This window comes from Capra hircus (genome assembly GCF_001704415.2).
Source record: "Capra hircus breed San Clemente chromosome X unlocalized genomic scaffold, ASM170441v1, whole genome shotgun sequence".
Classification (NCBI taxonomy): Eukaryota; Metazoa; Chordata; class Mammalia; order Artiodactyla; family Bovidae; genus Capra; species Capra hircus.
This window is the reverse complement of record NW_017189517.1, coordinates 35,621,706-35,648,811: the sequence shown is the minus strand read 5'-3', so window position 1 is coordinate 35,648,811 and position 27,106 is coordinate 35,621,706. Positions and strand designations below refer to the sequence as shown.

General features: G+C 39.3%; 1 protein-coding gene across 1 annotated transcript; it reads left to right on the top strand.

The window, feature by feature from the left end:
* MID2 (midline 2) lies at nt 1-26,876 on the top strand (the record flags this gene model as incomplete). Its single annotated transcript, XM_018044261.1, is given in 7 exon segments — nt 1-108; nt 1,486-1,634; nt 10,254-10,381; nt 11,480-11,623; nt 18,449-18,610; nt 20,875-21,082; nt 21,915-26,876. Coding segments are annotated over 7 exon segments (1,302 nt in total), but the record flags the coding sequence as incomplete, so codon positions are not given.
* Nucleotides 26,877-27,106: the final 230 nt, after the last annotated feature.

Genomic DNA, 27,106 nt, shown 5'->3' with positions numbered 1-27,106 from the left:
GTGAATACCGCTATGCATGAGGCAAAACTTATGGAAGAATGTGACGAATTGGTAGAGATCATCCAGCAGAGGAAGCAAATGATTGCTGTCAAAATCAAAGAGACAAAGGTAAAACAGAGCACTTCAGGGAGACCAAGGCCAAGTTGACTTCACAAAAGTCCAAGTTTCATTCCAATGATTCCAGTTTAAACTTGGATCATGAAAGCAAGAAGATATGGGGGTTTAGGGAGAGAGACAAAGAAGAAGCAATCTTTGGCCTATGGCTCTGAATTCAGAAAAGATGATGGCAGGTCTGCGGTGTTGGAAACATTTCATATTGTGACTTGGTTGGTAGTTACATGGGTATATGTATATGCAAATATCATTGAGTTGTACACTTCAGATTTGGTGCTTTACTCTAAGTCAATACAAAAAGAACTGTGGACCAGAATTATGGAAGGATCATGATTGCCATTGTAAGGACTTAGGGCTTAATCTGAAAGGCATAAGGAAGCCATTCTATTCAGTTTCTTATGATGGGAAAAGACTGAAAAATATAGCAGAAGTATTCAGGATAGATCAGACTATGATGATACTAAAGTCAGGGAAGCAAGTTATGAGGCTTACTGAATGATTCTTGGTATAAGTTGATGAAGGCCTAACCCAGGAAAGTGGCAGCACAAATGGAAGGGAAGAACATAACAGGCATCGCTAGAAAGGAAATGACGGGAATCATCAACCGATTATATATGTAAAAAGGATGAAGGAGAGAGAGAGAAGACTTCCAGGCTTTTAACATGGGAACTGAAGAATCGTGATCAAGAAGGTGAGGTGTGGGCCTTCACGCAGCTATCTGATTTTATGCTTGTTGGTCTGCTGGTTAGTATAGTGATGATGAGCTCATGCTATGTGTACAATGGGAGAAGCTCTGAGAGCCTGGAGTGATAACCATTTATTTGTGCCATGCTGGGTGGTTCCTTACTAACACAGATATTGAAGTTTCTGAGAACACAGATCTGTGAGTACACAGGTATGCATGAATACCTAGAGAGAGAAATATATACATATAAATGTGGATACTCATAAAGAAAAAGGAGGTGTTTTTTATTAAACATATACATGACAATATATTGACAATAAAATGTCAACAAAGGTGATCTCCAGGTGGTAGGATTTCTTTTTATACTTTTTATTTTCTAAATTTTCTATAATGGCCATGCATTGCTTATATAATCAAAATAATTAATATGATCAACAAAAGAGGAGGTAGGTAACCTAGAGTGTATGACTGAGTGTGTTGCAGGGTAAGTAAGCGGGTGGAGGGAGGAGTTGGCAAAATAGACATGGAGGGTAGGGGGAGAAGCAGAGTGGTTAGTTCAGGGACCATGGGATGTTCATGGGTCTTATTTTTAGAATCACTGCAGCAGATCTCCTTCATGTTGTTTTATCATTTTTAATTAAGCACTGGATGTGTTTATCTTGTTTTCCTTTTGCTAATTCTTTAAGGTTATGAAACTGAGAAAGTTGGCACAGCAGGTTGCTAATTGCCGCCAGTGTCTTGAACGGTCAACAGTCCTCATCAACCAAGCTGAGCATATCCTGAAAGAAAATGATCAGGCACGGTTTCTCCAGTCTGCAAAAAATATCGCTGAGAGGTGAGTTCCTTATGGTCTTTCAACATGCCTCCTCTTAGGAAAAGGGACCAGCTTAAAGTCACTTAATTCAGTTCAGGCATGTTTGGAGCCACTGCCGCCTGAAGATTTTGCCAGCTGGCTACTTACTAAGCCTCAGTGTGGTAGGTAGCCCTGTGGATTTCTGGTGCCCCTTTCTCTGTCTCTGCCACATCCTTTTTTTTTTTTTTAAATGTTGAAGAATTCCAGTTTTATTCTGTTTTTTCCAAGGTGATTTTTAAAAAACTTTTTATTTTGTATTGGAGTATAGCCAGTTAACAGTGTTGTGATAGTTTCAGGTGAACATCAAAGTGACTCAGCCATACATATACATGTATCTTTTCTCCCCCAAACTGCCCCCCTCCATTCAGACTGCCTCATAACATTGAGCACAGTTCAGTGTGCTATACAGTATGTTCCCAGTTCTTCTAATACCAACCATGCACCCTAGTGATGCCATAGCTCTATGCTACCTACTCAGGCCTGGAGCTTTCTATGTTGGTGTTGGTTTAGGGGCAGAGAAACTTTTGGCCACATACATAGATGCATGCCCTACCTAAGTCTAGACCATAGAACTAGACTCCCTGGGTTTGAATCTTGCCTCTGACCTAAACTAGTTGGTTGGTCATAGGGGAGTCACACAACCTCTCTGAGTCTCATTCTCATTCTCTTATTTGCAAATAATAATAGTGCCTATCTCATAAAGTTTTTGTGAGGGTAAAATGAGTTAATATTTATAAAGGTTTAGAATAATGCCCAGTATGTGGACTTTCCTGGTGGTCCAGTGGTTAAGAATCTGCCTGCCAATGGAGGGGTCATGGATTCAATTCCTGTTCCAGGAAGATTCTACGTGCCTCAGGGCAACTGCTGAAGACTGAGCACCCTAGAGCCCATGCCCCACAGCAAGAGCAGCATTAGTCTCTCAGTCATGTCCAACTGTTTGCAACCCCATGGACTGTAACTCTCCAGGCTCCTCCGTCCATGGGATTTTCCAGGTAAGAATACTGGAGTGGGGTGCCATTTCCTTCTCCAGGGGATCTTCCTGAACCAGGGATCAAACCCAGGTCTCCTGCATTGCAGGCAGACTCTTTATCGTCTGAGCCACTAGGGGGCTTCCACAAGAGAAGCCACCGCAATTAAGAGAGTAGCCCCTGCTCACCACAACTAGAGAAAGCCTGCGTGTGGCCACAAAGACTCAGTGCAGCCAAAAATAATTAATTAAAAAATAATTCCCAGTACAAAATAAATACTCAGTATCCTTATTACTGGAGAGCAGAAATTGCAGATGAGAGGAAATTGCCACTTCTTGCAGTATTACTATTAGCAATATTTGACTATTTAATTGGGGCTTCCCAGGTGGCTCAGTGGTAAAGAATCAGCTTGACAATGTGAGAGACGCAGGAGACGTGGGTTTGATTCCTGAGCTGGGAAGATTCCCTGGAAGAGAAAATGGCAACCCACTCCAGTATTCTTGCCTGAAAAAGCCCATGGACAGAGGAGCTTGGCAGGCTCCTCCATAGGGTCACAAGGAGTCAGACATGACTGAGTGAGCACACATACATATTATCTTAATATATATAACTTTTAAGTGTTTAAGAAGAGTAAATTAGAGGTGAAGAGATGAAAATTCTTTCAGGAAGTTTCCTGTAAAGGGAAAGAGAAAAATACGATGATAACTAGAATGAGTATGAGATAAAGGAAGGTTGTAAATTTTTTTTTTTTTTAGATAGGAGAGACATGAATGAGTTTAAAAATGGATGTGAGGTCAGCTAGAGATGGGCAAAACTGAAGGTATGGAAAAAAGAAGGTATGTAGCCAAGTAATGGATGTGGATGTTGGTATGCCCAGCAGTTTGGTATGAGAAATTAAAGAATTTATCATTTCATATCTACTCCTCTTTCTCTAAAATAGGAGGCAAAGTCATTTGGTGAGCATGAGCAGGAAGTTAGCAGGGTTCTCTAGCTTTCTGAACATGTGGAAATTGCTTTAATGTAATTTAAATGTATAGTAATTGCTTTAATGTCTAATTCTAATATCTGGGTGAGTTTCAACTGCTTACTTTTTCCTCCTCATTATGGGTTTTCTTTTCTTGCCTCTTTGTGTATCTGTGCTCAGTCTCTTGTGTCCGACTCTTTGCGACCCCATGGACTGTAGCCCACCAGGATCCTCTGTCCATTGTATGTCTGGTTATTTACTATTGGATGCGAAGCATTGTGACTTTTATCTTATTGGATGCTGTATATTTTTGTATTCCTATAAATATTCCTAAACTTTGTTCTTAGATACAGTTAAGTTACTTGAAAATAGCTTGTTCCTTTCAGGTCTTGCTTTGAAAATTTGTTAGGTGTGATCAAGGCAGTGTTTAGTCAGGGGAAGTTTTTCCCCACTACTGAGGCAAGACCCTTCTGAGTATTTTAAAAATTGCCCCATGAATCATGAGATTTTCTGGTCTGGCCAATGGGAACATACACTATTGCTGGGCCTGTGTAAGCATTAGTATTTGTCCCCTCTAATTTTTTTGGATGGCTCTTTCTCTGGCATTGGGCACTTTCCCCCACATGCATGTGTTGAGCACTATTTTGTTGAATACTAGGGGCAAAAGCCCTTTCCAGTTCTCAGAATTCTCTCTGCATTGTCCTCTCTAGTCATATGCCCTGAGAACTTCAACCAGCTTAATATCCTTGATTTCTCAGCTCTGTGTTTTTAATTAAGGACTCCATCGGATACCACCTGATTGCCCCTTCATGTACCATTTTATTACCTTAATTTTCTGGAACAAATTTTCCCTTAGCTTCCTAAGAAAGAGTACAAGGGAAATACATTTTTGAGAATTTATTCTTTAAAGACTATTTTAAATTTATTTTCTAAATTGAAAGATCGGAAAAACATTTCCTTATAATTTTGAAAGCCATGGCTCTATTGTCTCCTAGCTTCCATGTTGTGTTGAGAAGTCCACTAGTTTTTTGATTTCTGATCTTTTGAATGTGACATATATTTTAACATCTGAAGCTTTCAAGGTCTTATCTTTAAGCCACTTTTCCTGAAATTTCACCAATATATGTCTTGGTGTGAGTCTTTTATTATTCATTTTTGTTGGGCACTGAGTCTTTGGAGAAGGCAGTGGCACCCCACTCCAGCCTCTTGCCTGGAAAATCCCATGGACGGAGGAGCCTGGTGGGCTGCAGTCCATGGGGTCGCTAGGAGTCAGACACAACTGAGCGACTTCACTTTCACTTTTCACTTTCATGCATTGGAGAAGGAAATGGCAACCCACTCCAGTGTTCTTGCCTGGAGAATCCCAAGGACGGGGGAGCCTGGTGGGCTGCTGTCTATGGGGTCGCACAGAGTCAGACACGACTGAAGCGACTTAGCAGCAGCAGCAGCAAGTGAGTCTTTCCAATTTGAAGACTATTGACTTTTAGTTCTAGGAATTTGTCTTTTATTATTTGCCAATGGCTTCCCCCTCTTCTCCCTTTTCTCTTTCTGGGACTCTTATGAGCTGGATTTCAGATACTCTAGATTTTCCCTCTAATTTTAAGAAATCTTTTCTTCTACAGTTGCAGAAACCAGTAATTGAGAAACCAAGCACCACACTCGGAGAGCTGGAGAATTCAGGTTTATTATGCCAGCGGGCCCAGAGGAGTTAACACTCTAAGCTCTGAGCCCCGAACAAAGGGGTTCTAGAGTTTTTATAGACAGACTATAGCAAGCAAGAGTAGCTGCTAATAGGCTGGTTTAAACTAAGGGGTTTCATGTGTGTGGGAACAGGAGTCAAGATGGGGAGGGAGACACCTGACCTTTCCACAGACAGGCATGATTAACCAGGTTTGCAGGGGCTGAGCAATTGCAAAGAGCAGGACAAGGGTGAGTGAGATAAGCTCCAGTTCCTAGTATTGTAAGTCCCCACTTTCTGAGACTACATGACCTAAGTGATCCAGACTTTGCAGGGAGCAAGCTGAGTTACAGAGGCAGAATGAGCAGGAGGTTATGTAAAATTTTAACTTTTGTTCTTCACTACTTTCCATGACTTTATCTTCTAGGTCTAAGATGTTTCCTTAATTTTTCATTCAATCCTTCTATTACAATTTTAAGGATTCATATCTTTTTAATAAGAGCTCTTTCTTGATCCTTTCTTCTTTTTTGCATTCTGTCCTTGCTTTATGCATACAAACTTCAGTAAGTCCCCTACATACGAATGAGTTCCAATCTGAGAGCATGTTCATAAGTCCAAATCGTACATCCAACAAAGTTAGCCTAGGTACCCAACTAACATAATTAGTTGGCTACGCAGTACTGTACTGTAGTAGGTTTATGATACTTTCCACATAAATAATACATAGAAACAAACAAAAAATAAAGCATTTTAATCTTACAGTACAGTACCTTGAGAAGTACAGTAGAACAGTACAACAGCTGGCATACAGGGGCTGGCATCAAGTGAACAGGCAAGAAGAGTTACTGACTGGAGGAGGGAGAGGAGGTGGGAGATGGTAGAGCTGAAGGGTTGTCAGCAGTAGAGATGGAGGGCAAGCTGCAGTTTCACTCACACCTGACGCTGATGGAACTTACGTTCACATCTTTGAAAGTTCGCAACTTGAAGGTTTGTATGTAGGGGACTTACTGTATTTATCTTCCTGATGATATTAATGATCATTAAAAATGTCTTCTAAACTGCATTGTCTTGGTTTCCTCCATGTTCCATTTCTCTGTTAGTCTCTGTCTTTCCCTAAATGTTTGGGGAGCTTTTCACTGCCTTTTTGAATTTAACCACTAAAAGGTGATTGGAATATCTGAGAGAATGAGAACATTTTGTTGCTTGGTGAGCTTTGCTATAGGATTTTAAGGCGGGATGTTAGATTTTTATTGAATGGACCCCGTGTGTGTTAGTTCTGTAGGTGTTTTCTCTTGGCTTAGTTAGCCCTGGAAGGAACCCACCAATCTTCTGCTTCTGGGAGTGAGGGGAGCAATGAAGGGTACAAGTCTGACTATTCCAGGAGCCAAGCAGGGAAAGGGTTTTAAGACTGCTTTTAGTTTGGCATCAGGATGAGAGAGGCATAGTCTCTGGTTGAGTGGATCTGGCAGTGTAGCTGTTTCTCATGCAAACCTTCAACTGTCTGTGATGTTAAATCAGCTTCATCTTGTTCCTTCTTGATCCAGCTTTCTCTGCCCTGTGGTTGGTTACCACTCATCCATTGCCTTTCTAGTTTCCAAACATTTGTTGACAATATCTTAGTTGCATCTCTTTTTCCATTCCCATCTTTGTGCGTTCACGATGGTTTTTTTCCCCTTTGACTGTCATTTAAGTGGAATTTCATGAGAGCAGAGATAAAACATATATTTAGACCACTGTATGTTATCATGCCCACTCACTCTTCAACTCCCTGAAATGTCTTCTGCCACTACCACACTATTGAAAGTATTCTTTTCAGGGTCACCTGATGAATAACTTATTGCTGAATTATAATAGACATTTCTTTGTTTTATCTTACTGTTTCATCTTGCTTGGTCTCTTAGCATTTGTCCCTACTGACCATTTTTACTTGAAATTTCTCTGCCCTTAGCTTGAGAACACTCCTGGTTTTCCCCCTACATATCTGGTTTCATTTGCCTTTGTGAGCAACTCTTCCTTGACCTATCCCCTTAATGCTGTTGTTCTTTGCTGTTGTTCTTTGCTGCCAGATCCACTCAACCAGAGATTATGCCTCTCTCATCCTGATGCCAAACTAAAAGCAGTCTTAAAACCCTTTCCCTGCTTGTTCCCTGCAGTTTATGGGGTCGCAAATAGCTTCTGTCTTAAGCTATTTTCTTTTCTTATTGCATCTTCTCCCTGTTGCAGACTTGTAGTTCCTAGGATTTTGGTTACCATCTAGCTGTTGATGATTCCTAGCTCTCTATATCTAAATCTTCTTTTCATGGGCTCAAGTATAGCCTCTGTGGTAGGTGGAATAGATAGCTAACTCTGGTATGGCTTGAGAATAATCTACATAACCTAAATATCTTTCTCACTGGTCTCTCTAACAGGGTCTGAAACTCTTCCCCACAATTAATCATTGTTATGTATTAAGAACCAGGACTTCAGTTAAAATGAAATTTTAACTGAGAGAGTTATTCCTTCCCCCTTACTAATGACTGACAGCTCAGTTGGTAAAGAATCCGCCTGCAATGCAGGAAACCCCAGGTTGATTCCTGGGTCAGGAAGATTCCCCTGGAGAAGGGATAGGCTACCCACTTCAGTATTCTTGGGCTTCCCTGGTGGTTCAGATGGTAAAGAATCTGCTTGCAATGTGGGAGACCTGGGTTCTATCCCTGGGCTAGGAAGATCCCTGGAGGAGGACATGGCAAACCTCTCCAGTATTCTTGCCTGGAGAATCCCATTAACAGAGAAACCTGGCGGGTTACAGTTTATGGGGTCACAAAGAGTTGGACACGACTGAGTGACTAAGCACAGTATATATCAATTTAATTAAAATTCTCTGTATCTAAAATGTTGCCCTTTAGTTAATAAAAGGCATTTTAGTGTGGTTTCTATATAATGCTAAATAAAGAATATTTAAGCTGTGTATAGATAATCCATTTTTATAGATAATCTATAAGGTCAGTTGTTTATAAAATTCAGCATGACAATATACAGTAGCAAACTTTGCTTTACTAAGTCAGACCAAGTTATAATTCAGAATTGTCTTTTAAACAGCTATCCAAAAACAACATACAACTGTAGAACTACTGTATATGTGTGATTAGTAATGGTGCTTTAGCCAACTCAGTTAGAAGGATTAAATTAGAGGAGATATACCAGCAGCACAAACTTTGTAAATTATGTGATCATAAGGCTTAAGAATTAAAACCAAACTCATAGACTAAAAAATTTTATGAATTAGAACTATAATATCAAAGAATATTTACATTTGAACCTATTTTCACATGTAATGCTAAATTTGGCCTCCAAAATCTGAGTCATTTTCAGTCCTAATAAAAATATGTAGGCTCATTTAATAGAGACATAAAAAGCTGCTATGATACCTTTATTTATAATCATAAATGCTATCTCATTTTACTTTACATTTCTTTGATTTCTCATGTAGTTGGGATTTTAAATATATTTGTTGGCTATTCATTTTCATGTTTATGAATTAACTTTCTGTTTTATTTGTCTATACTTCTTCTGTCACCACTTTGCTTTCTGCTCATTCCCAGACACCTGAAAAAGCTGATCTGTCTCTAGTTTTGACCCCCTCCAGTCCATCCACTGCAGCTGGAGTATTGCTCTTGAAATACAAATTTGTGCTCATCACTACTCTGCCTAAAATGCTTCAGGGGCTCTCATTACATTAGTCTTTCACTTGTTTGTCCTGGCCTGAAATTTATTCCCGCAACATCTCTATTTTCAGAAACAGCCAAAAGCTATTGTCGTAGATGTATAACAGGATATCTGTGCATGAGGAGATGTATTTGTTTAACTCCTCATCTCCTTATAACTAGTTCACCATACAAGTTTCCTCTCTGGTCGTCCTACATTCAGTGCCTCTTCTCTCCACTCTAAGGTGCATATTGTTGCCAAGTTAATGTTTCTTTCCATACTGTTATTTGCATGCTCAAGAATTCTCATTGGCTCTGATTCAGGTCAGGCACAGGCCCTAAATATGTATGTTTCAATCAAAGCTCAGAAATAATTCTGATGTGGAATAATTTTTGAGAATTGTAAAAATATACCTTTAATTTTTTTTTTAAAGTAACTGTCTACATGGTTAAGGGTATAGAGTTTAGAATCCAATGAACATGGGTTCAGTTATATTTCTTTTTTTCTGACCCTTGTATGACCTTGAGCAAGTTCCTTAACCTTACTATGTCTCATTTACAAAATGGAAATAACATTTGCTACACAGGGTTATGGAAAGGAGTAACTTAGGTAATGTGTGTAAAGTGCATGCCTGGTGTCTTATACATACTGAATGCCTGATAAAAGTGACCTTTGTGGTGGTGTTGTTAGTCATTCAACAATTATTTATTCACTATGTGTCCAACACTGTGTTAGGGACCATGGTATAAAATGCGGATCCTGCTTTTGAGACTCTTACAATTAGTTAGGGAGCTAAAACTAGCATAGCATTATATAACTAGAGAGCAATAAAATTAAATGTAAATGTTATAAAAGATCAAACAAACTATAGTATTTAGGGGAAGATTTTAACCAAGCCCTAGCATGCTGGATTGTTGATTAACATTAAAAAAAAAAATAGAGGGGGGAGAAAAAAATCTCTCAAACTGCTGTCACCAAGCTTTCAGAGGTCTAGTTTTGATGCTGCCTGCCAGATGGAAAATGATGCAGAGGGAAAAAAATCCTGTATTTACTTCTCCAAATTAAGACAGGATGGGGGAGTGTGTTTGAGGAGTGAACATATGTGAATAAATATGGTATAACCCTTAATTGGTTCCTGATGATTAAAATTTAAATGGCTTCCATTGGAAAAGGACAGATATGATATTTTTCATTTTAATCAAGTCCTACCAGTCATTTATCTTCACCTTGTTAAACCAGAAATCAAACATTGGATAAAGGTTGCAAATCTATTTTGATGTATGTTGATGCACTTTTCTCTCTTTCAGGGTCGCTATGGCAACTGCATCTTCTCAAGTTCTGATTCCAGACATCAATTTTAACGATGCCTTTGAAAACTTTGCTTTAGATTTTTCCAGAGAAAAGAAACTGCTGGAGGGGCTAGATTATTTAACAGGTGTGAAAATACTGTGCTTTCCTTTCCATTTTAGTTCTTTTCTTTTGGTAGGCTTTTACTTTAAAATAATCTGAAAAGGACAATATTGTAAAGATGCCTTTATAATCTTTAAAATGATACATATATCTTTTTAGATAGAATATATTTTAATTCATGTAACAGAAAATAGAAATGATTTGTCAAATATTTCCAAGGACAGAATGGGTATACACACCATCCCTACTTAAAGGTAAAAAACAAGAAGTTGCTGGTGGTTTTCTCCTTACGAGCCTGTCAGTAATATAACGTCACCTGTTATAGGGGTAGAACTCGGGTAGTAATTAAAGAATATTAGAGAATTTCTCACATGGGTACAGGTACCACCCAAATGCTTGTAAGGAAATTTAAGAATTAGCAGAATAGGAAGAAAAATGTAAGAAATATCTGACTTGCGGAAAGAATTTTAGAAAATGAGGGCAACAACCTGTCTGTTAAAAATACTGACTGCCTTCAGGATGTTTGAATGATCATTTCATGAGGAAATATACACACACAATAGCTTCGTGTTTGTAGTTATCGTTGTTACTATATTAAAATAGGTGTCATTGATGGAGCATCTCCTTTAAGCCAGACACTATATATTAATTTTACATCATGATCCTTACAAGGAATCTGTGAGGTAATTATCATCCCCATTTTACAGATGAGGAAACTCATATTAATTTGCACAACTAATCCCTATTAATACTGCCAAAATATATAATACAACTTATTTTGAAATAAAAAGAAAATAGATTGAAGGCCATATAATAAGGAAACACATGACTACGTTGCTCTAATAGCTATGTATGTGTTAGTGCAGGCCAAGTAGACAATGGGTCTACTGGGTAATTTAGGCTTAGATCTTTGCCTAAAATCCCTATATCATTGAAGCAAAAGTGGTTAGGGGAACTTGAGGTCTCAGCACTTGACTTCAGGTTGTGTGGTATGTGCAATCTAAAGCTTCTTTTTAAGAAAACCTCCTTTCCAGATGTTGGGTTGGTTAGCAAGAGTAACAATTATAAAATGCCAGAACAGAGAGTATGTTTTCCTTACCTTCTTTTCCACCTTTCGTTACAGCCCCCAACCCACCATCTATTCGAGAGGAACTCTGTACTGCCTCCCATGACACCATTACAGTCCACTGGATCTCAGATGATGAGTTCAGCATCAGCTCCTATGAGCTTCAGTACACCATATTCACTGGCCAGGCTAACTTCATCAGTAAGTCATGGTGTAGTTGGGGCCTGTGGCCAGAGATAAGGAAATGTAAGGAAGCAGTAAGCTGCTCAAGATTGGCCGGGGCGCCACGAGGCAAGTGTTTGTAAGACATGTTAGGTTGTTTAGTATAGTGTTGTGTAGACAGTGCAAGCTCCCCCAGCACATTGCAGAGACCTTACTGCTGGGTAACAAGCAAGTTGTGTATTTCCTTGCTGGGCAGTCACTGGGGCCACTCCCATTTGTTTATGTAATCCTTAGCCTTTCTTGAGTTAATCCATGTCACTCCACTCTCTGAAATCAGAACACAGCTCAGAATTCGTTCCTGAGTAGTTAAGTCACAATCATTGCTGATTCTATGTGTGTGAACATCTCTCTTCTTGATTGTTCTTCCACTTCATTATCATGGTAAAAAACATTACATTCAAAGACTACCACTTCCTTCACTGTACCCATTTGTATCAGTGAATAGTGACAAGCCTCCTGCCTCTGTCACTCTTCCCTCTATCCCTTCTCCGTTTCCTCCAAAAATTACACCAAATATAAAAATGCATCAGCGAGCCACCAAATAAAAGATGTTCTGAAAGCAGTCATTTAGCTCACATGTTATGGTTTTATCTTCTGATGAATTGGAACAAGACATAGGACCTTAACTCAAGCTGCAAGTTCCCCTCAACCTGCTGGAGAAAATGGAAGTAAAAGCAAAATTATTGGAACCAACTTGCACACTAAGGTTCCATCTGCATAGCTGCAAATTAGTATTTTCTTTTTATCTTGTGTTTGTACTTCTGTGTCTGACTTCACAGACCTGTGTGAGAGGAGTTTTTCTGATGAAACCCTCCTGAAAGGCTTCCTTTTCCCATCTTGTGACAATTTAGGGCCACATGGCGGGGTGGGGAGGTGAGAGGACATTTGGGGTCCAACTCTAAAAAAAACACTTGCCTCGTGCAGCTCCAATCTAAGCCACTTGGCCCTGGTAGCTGCGTTCCTGGGTGTTTGTTCAGGTTGTGAAGCTGCAAAATGCTAAGGCTTCCCCAACACACGTGTTTATAGTGGCCTCTCCTGCTCTGGAAAGTCTTAAAGCCAGTAACTGTGCTTTTCTTTCCTGATATGGGGAGAGCAGTGGTCTCCTGGGAGTTGAGAAAAAGTCTAAGAAGTGACAAAGATCAAAAGGCTGTTACCTCTGTTTTCAAGGATAGATAGTCCTTTGTAAAGAAAAGCTTAAAGGATAATTCTTAATAGTGATAGGATCATAGCATTTTAGAATTGGAAGGGACCTAAGAAGTCATCTAGTCAAATCTTCCCTTCTACCAGATACCTTGTAGGTGGTTGTTCTTTCTCTGCTCAAACATTTCCAGTAATGGATAGCCAAATTCTAGCAAAATAGCCCATTCAGTTGTGTAGCTATAAATAATTGTCAGTGCTTCCTTATAAAAGCCCCAAGACTTCCTCCTAGTGAATAATAATAATTTACATACGTATGTGTTTCCATTTACAGATACTCCCATATATGTTATCTCATTTGGTCCTCATGACTTCTTCCTTAGCCTTATGAAATAGATGATATTAATTATTTTATAATTATAAAATTATAGACATAGAAATCGAGGCTCAAGTTGAATGAGTTGTCCAAGGTCACAGAGCTACAAACTGAGGGAATCATGATTCGAACCCAAGCTTTTCAAACTTCAAGCTTAATGCCCCTTGAATTAAACTAGCTACCAGTTAGTCCTAGTCCATGGAGGATAGCTGAATTATTACTTTTGTGTATTAGCTGATATCCCCTTACCCTATACCTTTTTTCCAGTCGCCACATTGACTATTGTGTTGACTGAACATATAGTAAGCTGAAATCCCTAGGCACTTCAAGTCGCATTCCTATACATTTGAGTGTTTACACTGGAATACAACACCTTGAATTTATTCCTAGGGGCATTTTTATCTGATTAGTTCTGACTCCTTACCCAGCCAACCAAATTTTTTGGGGGGAGTTCCTGCCTCCCGATATATTTACCTTCCTTCCCAGCCTGCCTTCTGTGTCTTCCTCCTTTGATCATTGATAGAAAAGTGGAATAAGACAGGGACAAAGGCAGAACCCTGAAGCAAAATTTTGGATGGCAATGGGCAGATAAGTTAAAACTATTTTACTCAGAATAAATATTCATGAAGATTCCAGTCCTACATGCTAGTCTGGCCTGCCATTGTTGACTGAACTCTGTGAGAGCTACTTTCCCTTAAGGTTTTCCTACATTTTCTCTTTTAAAAACCACTGCATTGAGGTGTGATTGACATATAAAAAGTTGTCCATCAACAGATGAATGGATAAAGAAAATGTGGTATATACATAAAATAGAATATTATTAAGCCTTTAAAAAGAAGGAAATCCTGCCACATGCAATACCATGGATGAACCTGGAGGGCATTGTGCTAAGTGAAATAAGCCAGACACAGAAGGACAAATACTACATGATACCACTTATATGAAGAATCTTAAAATAGTAAAACTCCACATTTTCTTTAACCAGAAGTTTCTTCCTTGTTGGTTAGAATTTTGTCTGGGGAAATAGTTCCCTTTATTTTTTTTCAGCTTTTCTCCTTTATTTTGAACTTTCTTCCCACTTTACGTAAGATTTGAAATGGTCATAGGCCAGTAGTGTTTCAGATGCTGCTGTTGGCTGAATGAAAATTCCAACAGATGTTTGGATAGTGGTCTTCCCCATTACTGTGTTTCTTTCCTCTGTTTCAATTTTGCATTTTGTGTTATAAAAGCAACTGGCTATAACTTCTGGCTGCCAGGCGGTCTGTAACATACTGTCACAAAGATTAACTTCTGTTTTCCCTCAGTCTTGTTCTCACACAAATGCTCTCTATGCCCATTTACACTCAGGTTCATGGATTTCCATATTGTGGTCTTTTCCTGTTGAGCAAGGTGTATACTTCCATTACCATAAATAAGTGATAAATTCCATCTCACTAAGTCTCAGTGATACCCAGAGGATCATATATTTACCTTTTTAAAATTTAGAAATGATTTCAAAATTACTGAAAAGTGTGCAAGACTAGCGCAAAGAACACCCATATACTCTTCACCCAGATTCACCTATTGTTAATATTCTGTCCCATTTCCTTTATCATTTGCTAACATTCTCTATTATGTTTTTTTCTGAACCATTTAAGAGTAAATTACATACATCATGGCTTTTCACTCCTAAATTCTCCAGTATATGTTTCCTAAGAATAAAGAAATTCTCTTATGTATCCACAGTATAGTTATTAACTTTAACAGATATGACATTGATGCAGTGCTTTTAACTAATCCACCATTCATATTCCCATCTTCACCATTGACCCGATAATATATTTTATGACATATAGAACCCGATATTGTCCTATATAGTCTAGAATCAGGTACTGGACTTAATTGTCATATTTGTAGCATCCTTTAATTTGGAGCATTTCTTCAGCCTTTCTTTGTCTTTAATGACATTGTTATTCTTTTTTTTAATATAAATTTATTTATTTTAATTGGAGGTTAATTACTTTACAATATTATATTGGTTTTGCCATACATCAACATGAAGCCACCACGGGTGTATACGTGTTCCCCATCCTGAACCCCCCTCCCACCTCCCTCCCTGTACCATCCCTCTGGGTCATCCCAGTGCACCAGCCCCAAACATCCAGTATCATGCATCGAACCTGGACTGGTGATTCGTTTCATATATGATATTATACATGTTTCAATTCCATTCTCCCAAATCATCCCACCCTCTCCCTCTCCCACAGAGTCCTAAAGTGCCCTTTTGTTTGTTTATTTTGCTGTTCCTTGAGTTTGTCTGATGTTTCCTCATGATTATATTCAGATTATGCCTTTTTGGCTTCCATCACATAAGTGATGTGTTCTCCTTAGGATATCACATCAGGAGACAATGTGTACATACCCTTCACTGGTGATGCTGATTTTGATCACCTGATCAAAGGTGTTATCTGATTTCTTCTCTGCATAGTTACTAGTTTTCCTTTTGCAACTAATAATCAATCTGTGCAGTGATACTTTAAGGCCATAACAATATCCTGCTTCCTCATCAAATCCATCCTACTTCCACCCCTCTTTTAGCATCAATCAAGAATTCTCACCTGATCCAAACTTTACTCTGATGATGGCAAAATAATGATTATTCCAAGTGAGCATCTCATCCCACATTTACAAGTTGCCACTCTGCATTCTACTGTAAGCAAAAGTCTCATCCTTCATTTTTTTTATATTTTTACTTCTCAGTATGGACTCATGAATTCTATTTTTTCATTTGTTTATAATTCTTTACTGCCCTTACTTATTTTGGTGCTCAGATCGCCCAAATTTAGCCAGTTGGAGCTTTTTAAGCTGACTCTTGAGTCCTTATATGCTCCCATCATTTTCTCGAGCACTTCCTTACTTTGCAACATAACAAAAGGTTATTGGCTCATTTTAGACCATACCCTGCTCCAGCCTTAAAATCAGCCATTTTTCCAAGGAACCCTGGTCACTTTTCATGGCAGGATGTTGTTAGAGACCAAGACCTGGGTACTAGAAAAATATACCCACAATACACCCATGTACATATACATATTCACACATAATATATGTACCCACATACTTAACATATGTGCACACATGTATGCACATACACATACACATTTTACAAATAATGAGTTCATACCAATATCTCCAGCCCATCCCCACAGTTCTTTCTTGCCACACCGCCATTTCATACTTGGATGTTCCTGCTTCCACAGTGAGAACCCTGGCTCCCAACAGCGTCAACACATATGCTCATTTGCTCAGTCCCATAGTATATCTGAAATAGTTTCAGAATGGCGTTGCCCATACCACTACAAAAACAAACAATACTGGAGCGTCTATTGACAGTTCTCTTCTTGCCCTTTTCTGTGATTGTTGACATTTGAAATGCAGGTGGCTTCATTTGGTTTGTTTGCTTTCAGTTTTAGACCCCACTCTTACCATTCATATTGGTGTCATTTAAATGTTTTTAATTTCTAAAACATTATTTCTGAAAGGGAAAGGTATGAAAAAAAAGGTATACTCAGAGAAGTGTCATTCTTGTATTCTTTTAATCCTCTTCCCCTACCCTTATCCCTTGTACGTAACCAGCTTCATTATTTTCTGGTTTTTCTTTCCTGTTGTGATTATTGCTTTGTAAATCTAAGCAAATAATGTAGGTTGTCTAATTTGCCTTTCTTTCTTGCATGAAAAAGGTAGCATACTACTTATACTCTTTTGTAATTTTCTTTTTAAAATTAGTGGTATATCTTGGAAATCATTCCATTATCAGTTCATAGAAATCTCCCACCTTCTTTTTTTCATAAGTGCATAATACTTCATTGTGAAGATTGTTTTCTCTTTGGATTTTTTGTTTTGTATTGCTAGAAGTATAACTGAAAGATCATGTTTCCCTCCTACTGTTAAAATTTAATATGTAGTTTATGACTCATACTGTGCATTGATACGTTGGCAGTCAAGCCCTCCAACATTTTTTTTCTGGCCCCCATCCTTATTGTCATTTCATGAGAATCAATGAACATTGCCACCAATTATTTTCTTTCTATAGCATATCTGTTTGTACCCCATTATGCTTCTTTTTCTAGTTTTAATTTAGACTTCTACCCCCCCCAAATTAATTATAAAACCTTCCTGATCATATCTTTCTCAAATCGATCATTATTATTTCATTTTTAATCTTTATTAAAGCTGCATAGAAATAACTAAATCCACCAGTCATTTTCCCTGCCCTTTCTTTTCCATCCTCTGGTAGAATTATGGTTTAAAAGTGTTAAAGTGAAAAGCAGATAACAGAAGAGATAAGTGTAAATTCACAGACTGGAATGTCGATCCCTCTTTTATCAAAATTTAGCTAAATACATGTTTTTAATTATGTATATTTTTCTCTGTGTAAGTCAATGTTTATGGTCTAAAGAGTTTCAAAAGCAGAAACCTAGATCTCTGGTCCCTTTCCCTACTTGGGAGGGAAGAAGGTTCAAGACAACAAATGTGTTCCTGGACTGCCCAACTTCAAATGAGTATTGGAATCAGAAACAGGGAGGGATAAAATAAGTAGTGTCAAGTAAGGAGATGCTATTTTACTTTGACTGTCGTGTCATCTCCTTGGCTTCCCTTTGACACCTTGGAGCCCACCAAGATTAGAAGCAAGGGTGAGGATGGTGTGGGAGAGCTGAATCATAAGCCTTGAAAGCTTTGCTACCTTGCAATGACAAAGGAACATTGTTTGCTCCATGAATTGAGCAATGCAGTGGAGAGAACACTGGACTAGGTTAAAGAGACCAGGGTTCTGCTCTCAGTGCCACTCTCAGCTCTCTGTGGCCTTGGGCAAGTCACTTTCCTTCTCTCTTAGTTTCCTATTTGTAAAATGAGGGAAATACGGTGTCTAGTTGGCCTTTTGGCTCTGAGATTCCTTGTTATTCTGTTCTGCTCTACCCATCCGAGGGTCAGACTCAGATCTCAGAGGACTGAACCTTTGGGGTAAAGATCTAGAGATGCTATGAAAGATGTGATTTTGTGTAGAAGTTTTCCCTGTATTCTTTGGCAGAAAATTGAAGTAACTTTTCACTAGTGGTTACATTCAATTACCAGAGGCAAGGAGCCTGGCATAAGCTTAGCTCCATGGAAGAAAAGAAGCAGAGGGGATTCATCTCCCTATGTCTTCCATGACTCAGAGCAAAATGAAATTTGCTTTCGGGGCTTGTGATGAATACTCAGTGTGTTTCTCATCCTGCCTTTTTTACATTAACATCCTTGCTTTCCCTACATTACAGGCCTGTATAATTCTGTGGATAGCTGGATGATCGTGCCCAACATCAAACAGAACCATTACACAGTCCATGGGCTGCAGAGTGGAACACGCTACATCTTCATTGTTAAAGCCATAAACCAAGCAGGCAGCCGGAACAGTGAACCTACCCGACTCAAAACAAACAGTACGTTGTGGTGATCGCCAAAGGAGAGAGCAGCTTTGCCCTCCTAAGCAGGGAGTACTCTTAGCCTGACACTGGCACCTCCTACAGCAGTGTAAGAGGGCAGAGGCACCAAGTAGAGAAGCTTTGTCGTTGGAGTCTGTGCTTTGGGCCAGGGGGGTTGTTTGTGCCCCTGGGAGGTATGTGGACACAGAGATATACAGAAAACAGCTGGTGGCTTGGGAGGATGTTAGTGAAGAGATTTTTTTGTTTATTTGTTTTTGACTGTGCTGGGTTTTCATTGCTGCATGTGGGCTTTCTAGAGAGTTGTGGCAAGCTGGGGCTGCTCTCTAGTTGCCATGCACGGGCTTCTCTTCATAGTGGCTTCACTAGTTGCAACATGCAGGCTCAGTAAGTAGTTGTGGCTTGCGGGCTTAGTTGCCCCATGGTATGCGGAATCTTCCCAGACCAGAGATCAAACCCATGTCCCCTGCCTTGGCAGGCAGATTCTTAATCACTGGCCCATCAGGAAAGTCCAGTGAATTTTTCTCTGCATTCTGCCTTCATACTTGGGGTGCAACTGAGTAAAAGAGTACTGTTTGTAATAATCTGGTAAAATTCTCCTTCAGAGAAGCCAAACCTGTTAGGAATGCTTTTTGACAGGAAAATCCATCTAATTTAGCTTGACAAATATTATTTGTGAGCAGCTGAAACAAATAGTATTTTTTTCTCTCTTTCATATAGCAAGAAGCTCAAAGGTAGGCAGTTCAGGGCTGGTGCATGTCATAAAAGACCAAGGCTCCTCCTCCCTTTGTGTGTTGGCTTATTGCTACATGGTCCCAACCTGCCCACTGCAACCTCCAGATGACAGATTTCTTTTCAAGATAGAAAGAAGGGGGGAAACACTGGTACATTCAATGACTATCCCTTTTACCAATAATGTAGACATTTTCTCAGAAGTTTCCCCGATCCCATCTGACTTCTGCTTCCATCTTCTTAGTCACCCCTAGCAGCAAGGGAGGCTAGGAGCTTGAGTATTTAGCTTTTCTTGCCTCTATAGTAAAAGCAGGTAAGAGAAAGAAAAGTAGTGGGTGGGTGTTACATTGACCAACAGTGTCTGTCAGACATGTTTTGTATTATACAGCTCTTGCCATACCCAGCTGTTGGCTCCTAGTAACTAACTGCTTTGTCATATGACTTTAAGGAATTCTTTGTTGGGAATGATCCTACACAACAGATATTTTCTCTAATTATTGATTATGCAACAATCACTCTAACAAAGTGACCTATTAGATGTTATAAAGATGCTTACTCTTTGGAAGGAAAGTTATGAACAACCTAGATAGCATATTCAAAAGCAGAGACATTACTTTGCCAACAAAGATCTGTCTAGTCAAGGCTATGGTTTTTCCTGTGGTCATGTATGAATGTGAGAGTTGGACTGTGAAGAAAGCTGAGCGCCAAAGAATTAATTGATGCTTTTGAAGTGTGGTGTTGGAGAAGACTCTTGAGAGTCCCTTGGACTGCAAGGAGATCCAACCAGGCCATTCTGAAGGAGATCAGCCCTGGGATTTCTTTGGAAGGAATGATGCTAAAGCTGAAACTCCAGTACTTTGGCCACCTCATGTGAAGAGTTGACTCATTGGAAAAGACTGATGCTGGGAGGGATTGGGGGCAGGAGGAGAAGGGGACGACAGAGGATGAGATGGCTGGATGGCATCACTGACTCGATGGACGTGAGTCTAAGTGAACTCCGGGAGTTGGTGATGGACAGGGAGGCCTGGCGTGCTGCGATTCATGGGGTCGCAAAGAGTCGGACACAACTGGGCGACTGAACTGAACTGAACTGAATTAGAGGGCAAAACAATTTGTCCTGTAGTTGAATTATTCTCAGGTTTTTTGTTCTGCCACCAAGCAGCAATTATCTCATCTATCCCCTCACTTTGCCTTACCTGAAATACTCCTTCCCCTAAAATCTGCTCAAATCCCAAACCATCCACTGAAATAAAGCAAAGCACAAAAGTTATTTGAGAATAGGAGACCTTGAGAGCCCCTTTTAACTTGATAGTCTATGAAGGGGGGACAGCTTATTTTTATTTTGTTGAAAACAGTGGCTTCTGTCCTGCTTCTTTCATATAATCCAAGCACCAGTCAGCTTTCACTGACTCAAGAATGATCATTATGTCAAGGTTCCTCTGATAGTGATAGTCCTGCAGAACCAGGAGAGAATTCTTACGTACTTTCTCATGCATTTTCTTTTTTTTTTTTTTTCCTACTTTATTTTTCAGGCCAACCCTTTAAACTGGATCCCAAAATGACTCACAAGAAGTTGAAGATTTCCAATGATGGATTGCAGATGGAGAAGGAAGAAAGCTCTCTGAAGAAGAGCCATACTCCAGAGAGGTTTAGTGGCACTGGGTGCTATGGGGCAGCAGGAAATATATTCATTGACAGCGGTTGCCACTACTGGGAGGTGGTCATGGGGTCCTCCACATGGTGAGTGGATCCAACTTTTCTTTCCCCCAGTTGTTAGGTTCCTGGGAGATTCAGTTTGACAGTATAAATATAATACCAGTAAGTCAAGGTTAAAAGGCAAGCGATGGAAACCACTCTTAGAAAAATGTTCCAGTTTCTTAAAAATCAAATCATGTATGCCATTCTCCCAAATCATCCCACTAATTGCCAGTCAAGGTTCGATGCATGATACAGGATGCTTGGGGCTGGTGCACTGGGATGACGCAGAGGGATGGAATAGGTGGGAGGGGGGTTCAGGATTGGGAACTGATGTACACCCATGGCGGATTCATGTTGATGTATGGCAAGACCAATACAATATTGTAAAGTAAAAAAAAATAATAAAAAATAAAATCATACTGTTAAAAATTAAAAAAATCAAATCATGGAAAATATACTGAGCTAGGAGTTGAAAATTATAGCACTCCAATTGCTAACTTTTTTTAAAGCTCTAGTGCTATCATTGTTATGGATCTAAATGTAAACTATTTAAGGAAGAAACATGTATTCTATTGCTTAGATGTCCTGTATGATGTCTGTGCTATGTTGTGCTTAGTCGCTCAGTCATGTCCAACTCTTTGTGACCCCATGCACTGTAGCCTGCCAGGCTCTTCTGTCCATGGGCTTCTCCAGGCAAGAATACTGGAATAGGTTCCCATTTCCTCCTCCAGGGGATCTTCCCAACCCAGGGATCAAACCCAGGTCTCCTGCATTGCAGGCAGATTCTTTACCATCTGAGCCACAGGGAAGCCCAATGGTGTCTAACATAACTCAGATCATGAATAGATGTGATCTCCTTTCCATTGTCTCACAGGTATGCAGTTGGCATTGCCTACAAATCAGCTCCCAAGAATGAATGGATTGGCAAGAACGCCTCCTCGTGGGTCTTCTCACGATGCAATAGTAACTTCGTAGTGAGACATAACAACAAGGAAATGCTGGTGGACGTGCCTCCACAGTTGAAGCGCCTGGGTGTCCTTCTGGATTATGACAACAACATGCTGTCTTTCTATGACCCAGCTAACTCTCTCCATCTTCATACTTTTGATGTGACCTTCATTCTTCCTGTTTGTCCAACATTCACAATCTGGAACAAATCCCTAATGATCCTGTCTGGCTTGCCTGCCCCAGATTTTATTGATTACCCTGAGCGGCAGGAATGCAACTGCAGGCCTCAAGAATCCCCTTACGTTTCTGGGATGAAAGCTTGCCATTAAGTTTCAAGAGAGCATGTAATAATTCACTGGCTCTCCAGTTCAGCAGTGCTTCCCTTCCTAAACCTCAGTTAGTGTCCAATATACACGATACAAAAATGAAGTTCATTTGAAGTATCCAAAAGAACTAGATATAATAGATTTAATTTTTGTGCATTAAAGCTTGTATTTGAATTAATGTATTGAGTTTCTCAGAACAAATTATGCGTAGCCTGGGTTCAAGCCATTGGAGAACAAATTTGGAGAATTCTTCTCTTGTCATTGAAGAATTCAAAATTCCCAGTGATTTAGGAGTATAAATGATATTGGAAGGAATTCTAGGTAAATAATGTATAAAGATGCTCTGAACAAGGGGCTAGCCAGCCAGAAAGCAGGGATGTGTCAGCCTTTTTAGTACTGGCTGATTTGGCCGAGTAGAATTTTGAAATGTCAAATGATCCCATATTATATGTAGCTTTTTATGAAAACCTACAATCAAGGATTTATTATAAAGAAAACATGTATGTGTATATATAATATATATATATATAAAATGAATAAATAATATATATTATATATTCATTTTATAATTATATATACATAATGAACTTTTTAATTTACTCATTTGAGTGAGAAATATACTGGAAGGGAAAATAAATTATACCACCCATTTTTGTCCCCTAAAGGGAACATCAGAATCATTTCTCCCGTCCCTCCATTCATCCCTTCATCCCTCCCTCTGCTCACACACATGCATATGCAATAGTGACATAGATGGTGGGAAGAGCTCTAGATTGGATTAGGAGACATAGGGAGACAAGACTGCACAAGAGATGCTCTTGCTGGATAGAAAATTGATCCAGGTAGTTGTGTTATGTGTAGCACACTTTCATTGGTGCTACCTAATGGAGAAGGTTTGTCTGAACTGTTAAAAATTCTGTCACAGAATATTTCAAAGACAGTTTTACCCGTCTCAAGTAGCATACAGTTGCTAGAATTAGGCTTAAAAAAACAAGAGTTGCATAATGGAGGTTCTTTAGGAACCTGCTTTCTTTACTTAATCAGTAAGAATGGAGTGTTGTAGATGCAACAACTATTTCCATATAAATGGACTTATATTTTCAGATAAAATACTTCTGAAGTACTTAAGAATGCCTAAGCATAGTCTGTTTTCTTAAACAGGTGGAATAATCATTCTTCTCCTGATCTTGTTTACACTATTCATTTGCTTAGCCAACCCTTCGTGGCCAATGCAGATGTAAACTTCAACCCAGTCCTTATTGCAATCATTGAAGGGAATTAAGCTTTATGGTTGACGCTTTTGTCAGTTCCTCTTCTGTAATTGGGAGTGTCAGCACCAGAGCTTTCTCCTTTCAGGAGCTAAGTCGGCTTCAAAGAGTCTACTTCTTGGGAGTTGTGAAAATATTACTGTCATACAACATGGTAGTTGTAACAAGCCCCCGGATTGGAACCTTGAAACAATGCCAAAACTTCTCCCCCTCTTCCTTTCCACCACCTTGGTGGGCGTTCATTCCTTCATTCATTCAACAAGTTACTAGATGCCAGGTACCACGCTAGAGCTGACATATTGATAATCCACAGTTCCTGCTGTCAAATGACTTAGTATTCTGCAGGAGAGACAAAATCTCTATAAAAATCCCTTTATCTATACAAAACTAAATAACAGTTTTGTATTGTTTGTACACCTAACACGGAAAGCAAGGCTGATTCAGATACAGATGGCAGGCTCAAACTTACCTATCTAGTGGCAAAGTCAGTATTGGGGGTTTTAAAAACCCTACATACTTACTGCTAATCAGGAAACAAGCAACCTCAGTAAGATTCAGCAGTGCTGGGAAATAGTTTGCTGAGTGGGAAAGTTCATCATAACCTTTGAATTAAAATAATCTATTTCCTCTGCCATTTACTAGCTGTGTGACCCAGGGCAAGTACTTCACTTCTTTGAGCCGCTGTTTCCTCTTCTGTGCAATAATACCTACCTCACAAGGCTGTTTGCAAAGATGAAAAAAGATAGCACGTGTAAACTGCTTAGCACAGCACCTGGCATTTAGTTAAGTATGGCATTAGTATGGCATACTTAACTATGAAGCATGGCATTTGGCTAAGTATGCAACCAATATTACTCTCCTTTGCTCAGCCTCAGCCCCAGTAGTGTAGCAGTGCTTTAAAATGGATGTCTTTCATTCCTAAGTTAACTCTGGGTCTCTCTCTCCTCTAGGGCCTATGCCCAAATTCTTAAACAAAACAGATGATTTCAACCCCTTCATAAAACATATCACTGACATTCAATAGAAAGTCCCAGTTACTTACAGTTTGGCTTTTCAAGTCCCTATTTGCTTTCACAGCTTCATCTTTTGCCACCTTGCCCCTCACATTGATTGTTCTAGCCAAGCTTAACTATTTACACAAGTTGTTCTCTGGGCCTGGAATAGAGACATTAGTAACTATTTTGATGTCCAGAGTAAACAGCAGGAATTGTTCTTAAATTAAGGGAATAGTGTGAAAATGCTATCAATGCAGAACACTCCACCTCCTTTCCAGTTCCAATTTTCTTTCAGTTAACCTCGGGTCTCCGATGCCATTCATTTTTTGTGCCTTTATATTGTAGTGCCCCGGGACAAAGCTTCATTGTCTCCACTCTACTTTTGACTCTAGCCTGGACTACCTTTCCCTACTTCTGCCCCACAATAGATTTAATTCCTGAACCCCTAGATTGGGTTATGTTCTCCTCTTGGGAGCTCCCATGGCACCTTGACCATGCCCCCTTTTCAGCAATAATCACATTGTATAACTGTTTTTCATAGTGTGATCCTCAGACCACTTGTTAGAATTATTTTTGGTGTTTGTTAAAACAGTTGATTTTTATTATTATTATCATTTTTTTTACTGAGCATTTTCTTTTTAAAGTAGACCTCCAACCTAGATCTACTTAATTAAAATGTCTGGGCACATAAGTGGAATTTAGCATTTTTAACAAGCTCTCCCAGGTAATTCTGATGCATACCAAGGTTTGACATTTAAGAATCATCCTCCCTCCTAGACTGTGAATACCTTGAGGGCAGGGGTTGTGTCTTTTTTGTTGTGGTGGTATTCTTAACACCTGACATAGTGTCTGGAACAGAGTAGTTGCCTGGCTAATGTTAATTGCGTGAATGTATGAATGAATGAATGAATAATCAAAGTTTCCCTGTTGTACTCTGATATCCATATTGGTGTTGTTTTCTGGGCAGAAAAGCTTGGCTACTCCATTTGAGCTGTACTGATATTATTTTGCAGATGTCCCAGAACTCATACATATAAATGAGTATTGTCTTCCTCAGAAGCTCTTGGGGAATTGTTTGGAATTGTTTGGAGCATGTGGCACAATTGTTTTCAATAATTTGTCAGTCTCTTCAAACTCTGTTCTTTGAATGTGGGTTTATGTTTTGGTTATTGCCAAAAATCACTCAGAGCTAAGCCTACTGAATAAAGTAGGAAATTAAACTGGGTTTGGGGGTAAGCAATGAAGATTCTGAGCCAAATAATGAAAAGTACGTTCCCCCCGCAAAAAATGGTGGGGATGTGGTGAATCCCAGATACTTCAGTAAACTTAAGGACTTTCATAGAATTCTGGCAATTCCAGGTACCTTAGAGAAGTCATTGACTACCTCTAGCTAAACCCAGTTGGACAAAGGAAGTAAGACCTTTATTTAACATCTTCAAGGAAGGTGACTGCATAAGTTTTCATTGTTGCTCTCCTCAGTCTGTTCTCCTACAATCCTTTCTCCTAGCAAATTATTCTTTTGTCTGCAATTTATGCTTATTTTTACTTTTTATATTGTCTTATTGAAAAAAGCACAAAAATAACAATAAAGTTAAACATGTTTTGAGATATGAAAGAAATTTTAATGCCACATTGGAGTTCTGGCTACTTGTATGTAAGAGTAACTGCATCTGTATGTGTTTTTATCATGTGATTCCATTGTGTAAACTCTGGATGCAGTGACTTTCAAATTGCAGCAAAATCACATCCATGTTCTTCTCAGCTAAAATACACTAGGTGAATTTTCTAAGCTTCCATGGTTTACATGTTTATATATGACTACCTGGATGGAGCAATCCACGAATGGACTTTTTGATAAGCATAAATATTTGATACCATTTCTTCTACAGAATGGAGAATGTGAGGCTGACAGATGAGAACCTCTCCCACACTTATTTCAATTCCTGAAGCCAACTGCAGCCTCATAGGCATTGCGCTGTACTTGGCTGTGTATTTCAGGTTGGCCAGGTTGACTGCCATCAGGTCAGGTGAAACTGCCTTCTACAGTCTGATCTGCCAGCTTCAGACATATGCTATGTCGTTGTTGTTGGCTAGAATATTTATTGGACTATTGTTGGACTATTTTTTATCAAATATTTTATCCCAGGTTTGTTTGCCCTGGGAGCTCTGGACCAATAGTGTCTCTCCTAGTGACAAAAACCTGAGCATCTGCGGATTACACAGCCTCATCCCTCTAAAGTATCCCAGCCCATCCAAAAATGCTATATTATGAATTAAATAAATATATATGTATTCATGAGTTCTTGATTGTCTCTCACTGAAGTTTGAATTGGGGGAAGATTAACAGGAAGAAGGTGCAGAGTTACTGGAAATGCCAGGGGAAATTGATTACCATACTAATAGGTAAAGATTCAGGCAGGGAGGATCTGGAACATCTGGATATCGAGATCCAATCATGAAGACTTTGGTTTCAGGAGTGGGATACAGTCAGAAAGACTAAAGAGATGAAGGTATAAGGCCCAAGAAAAC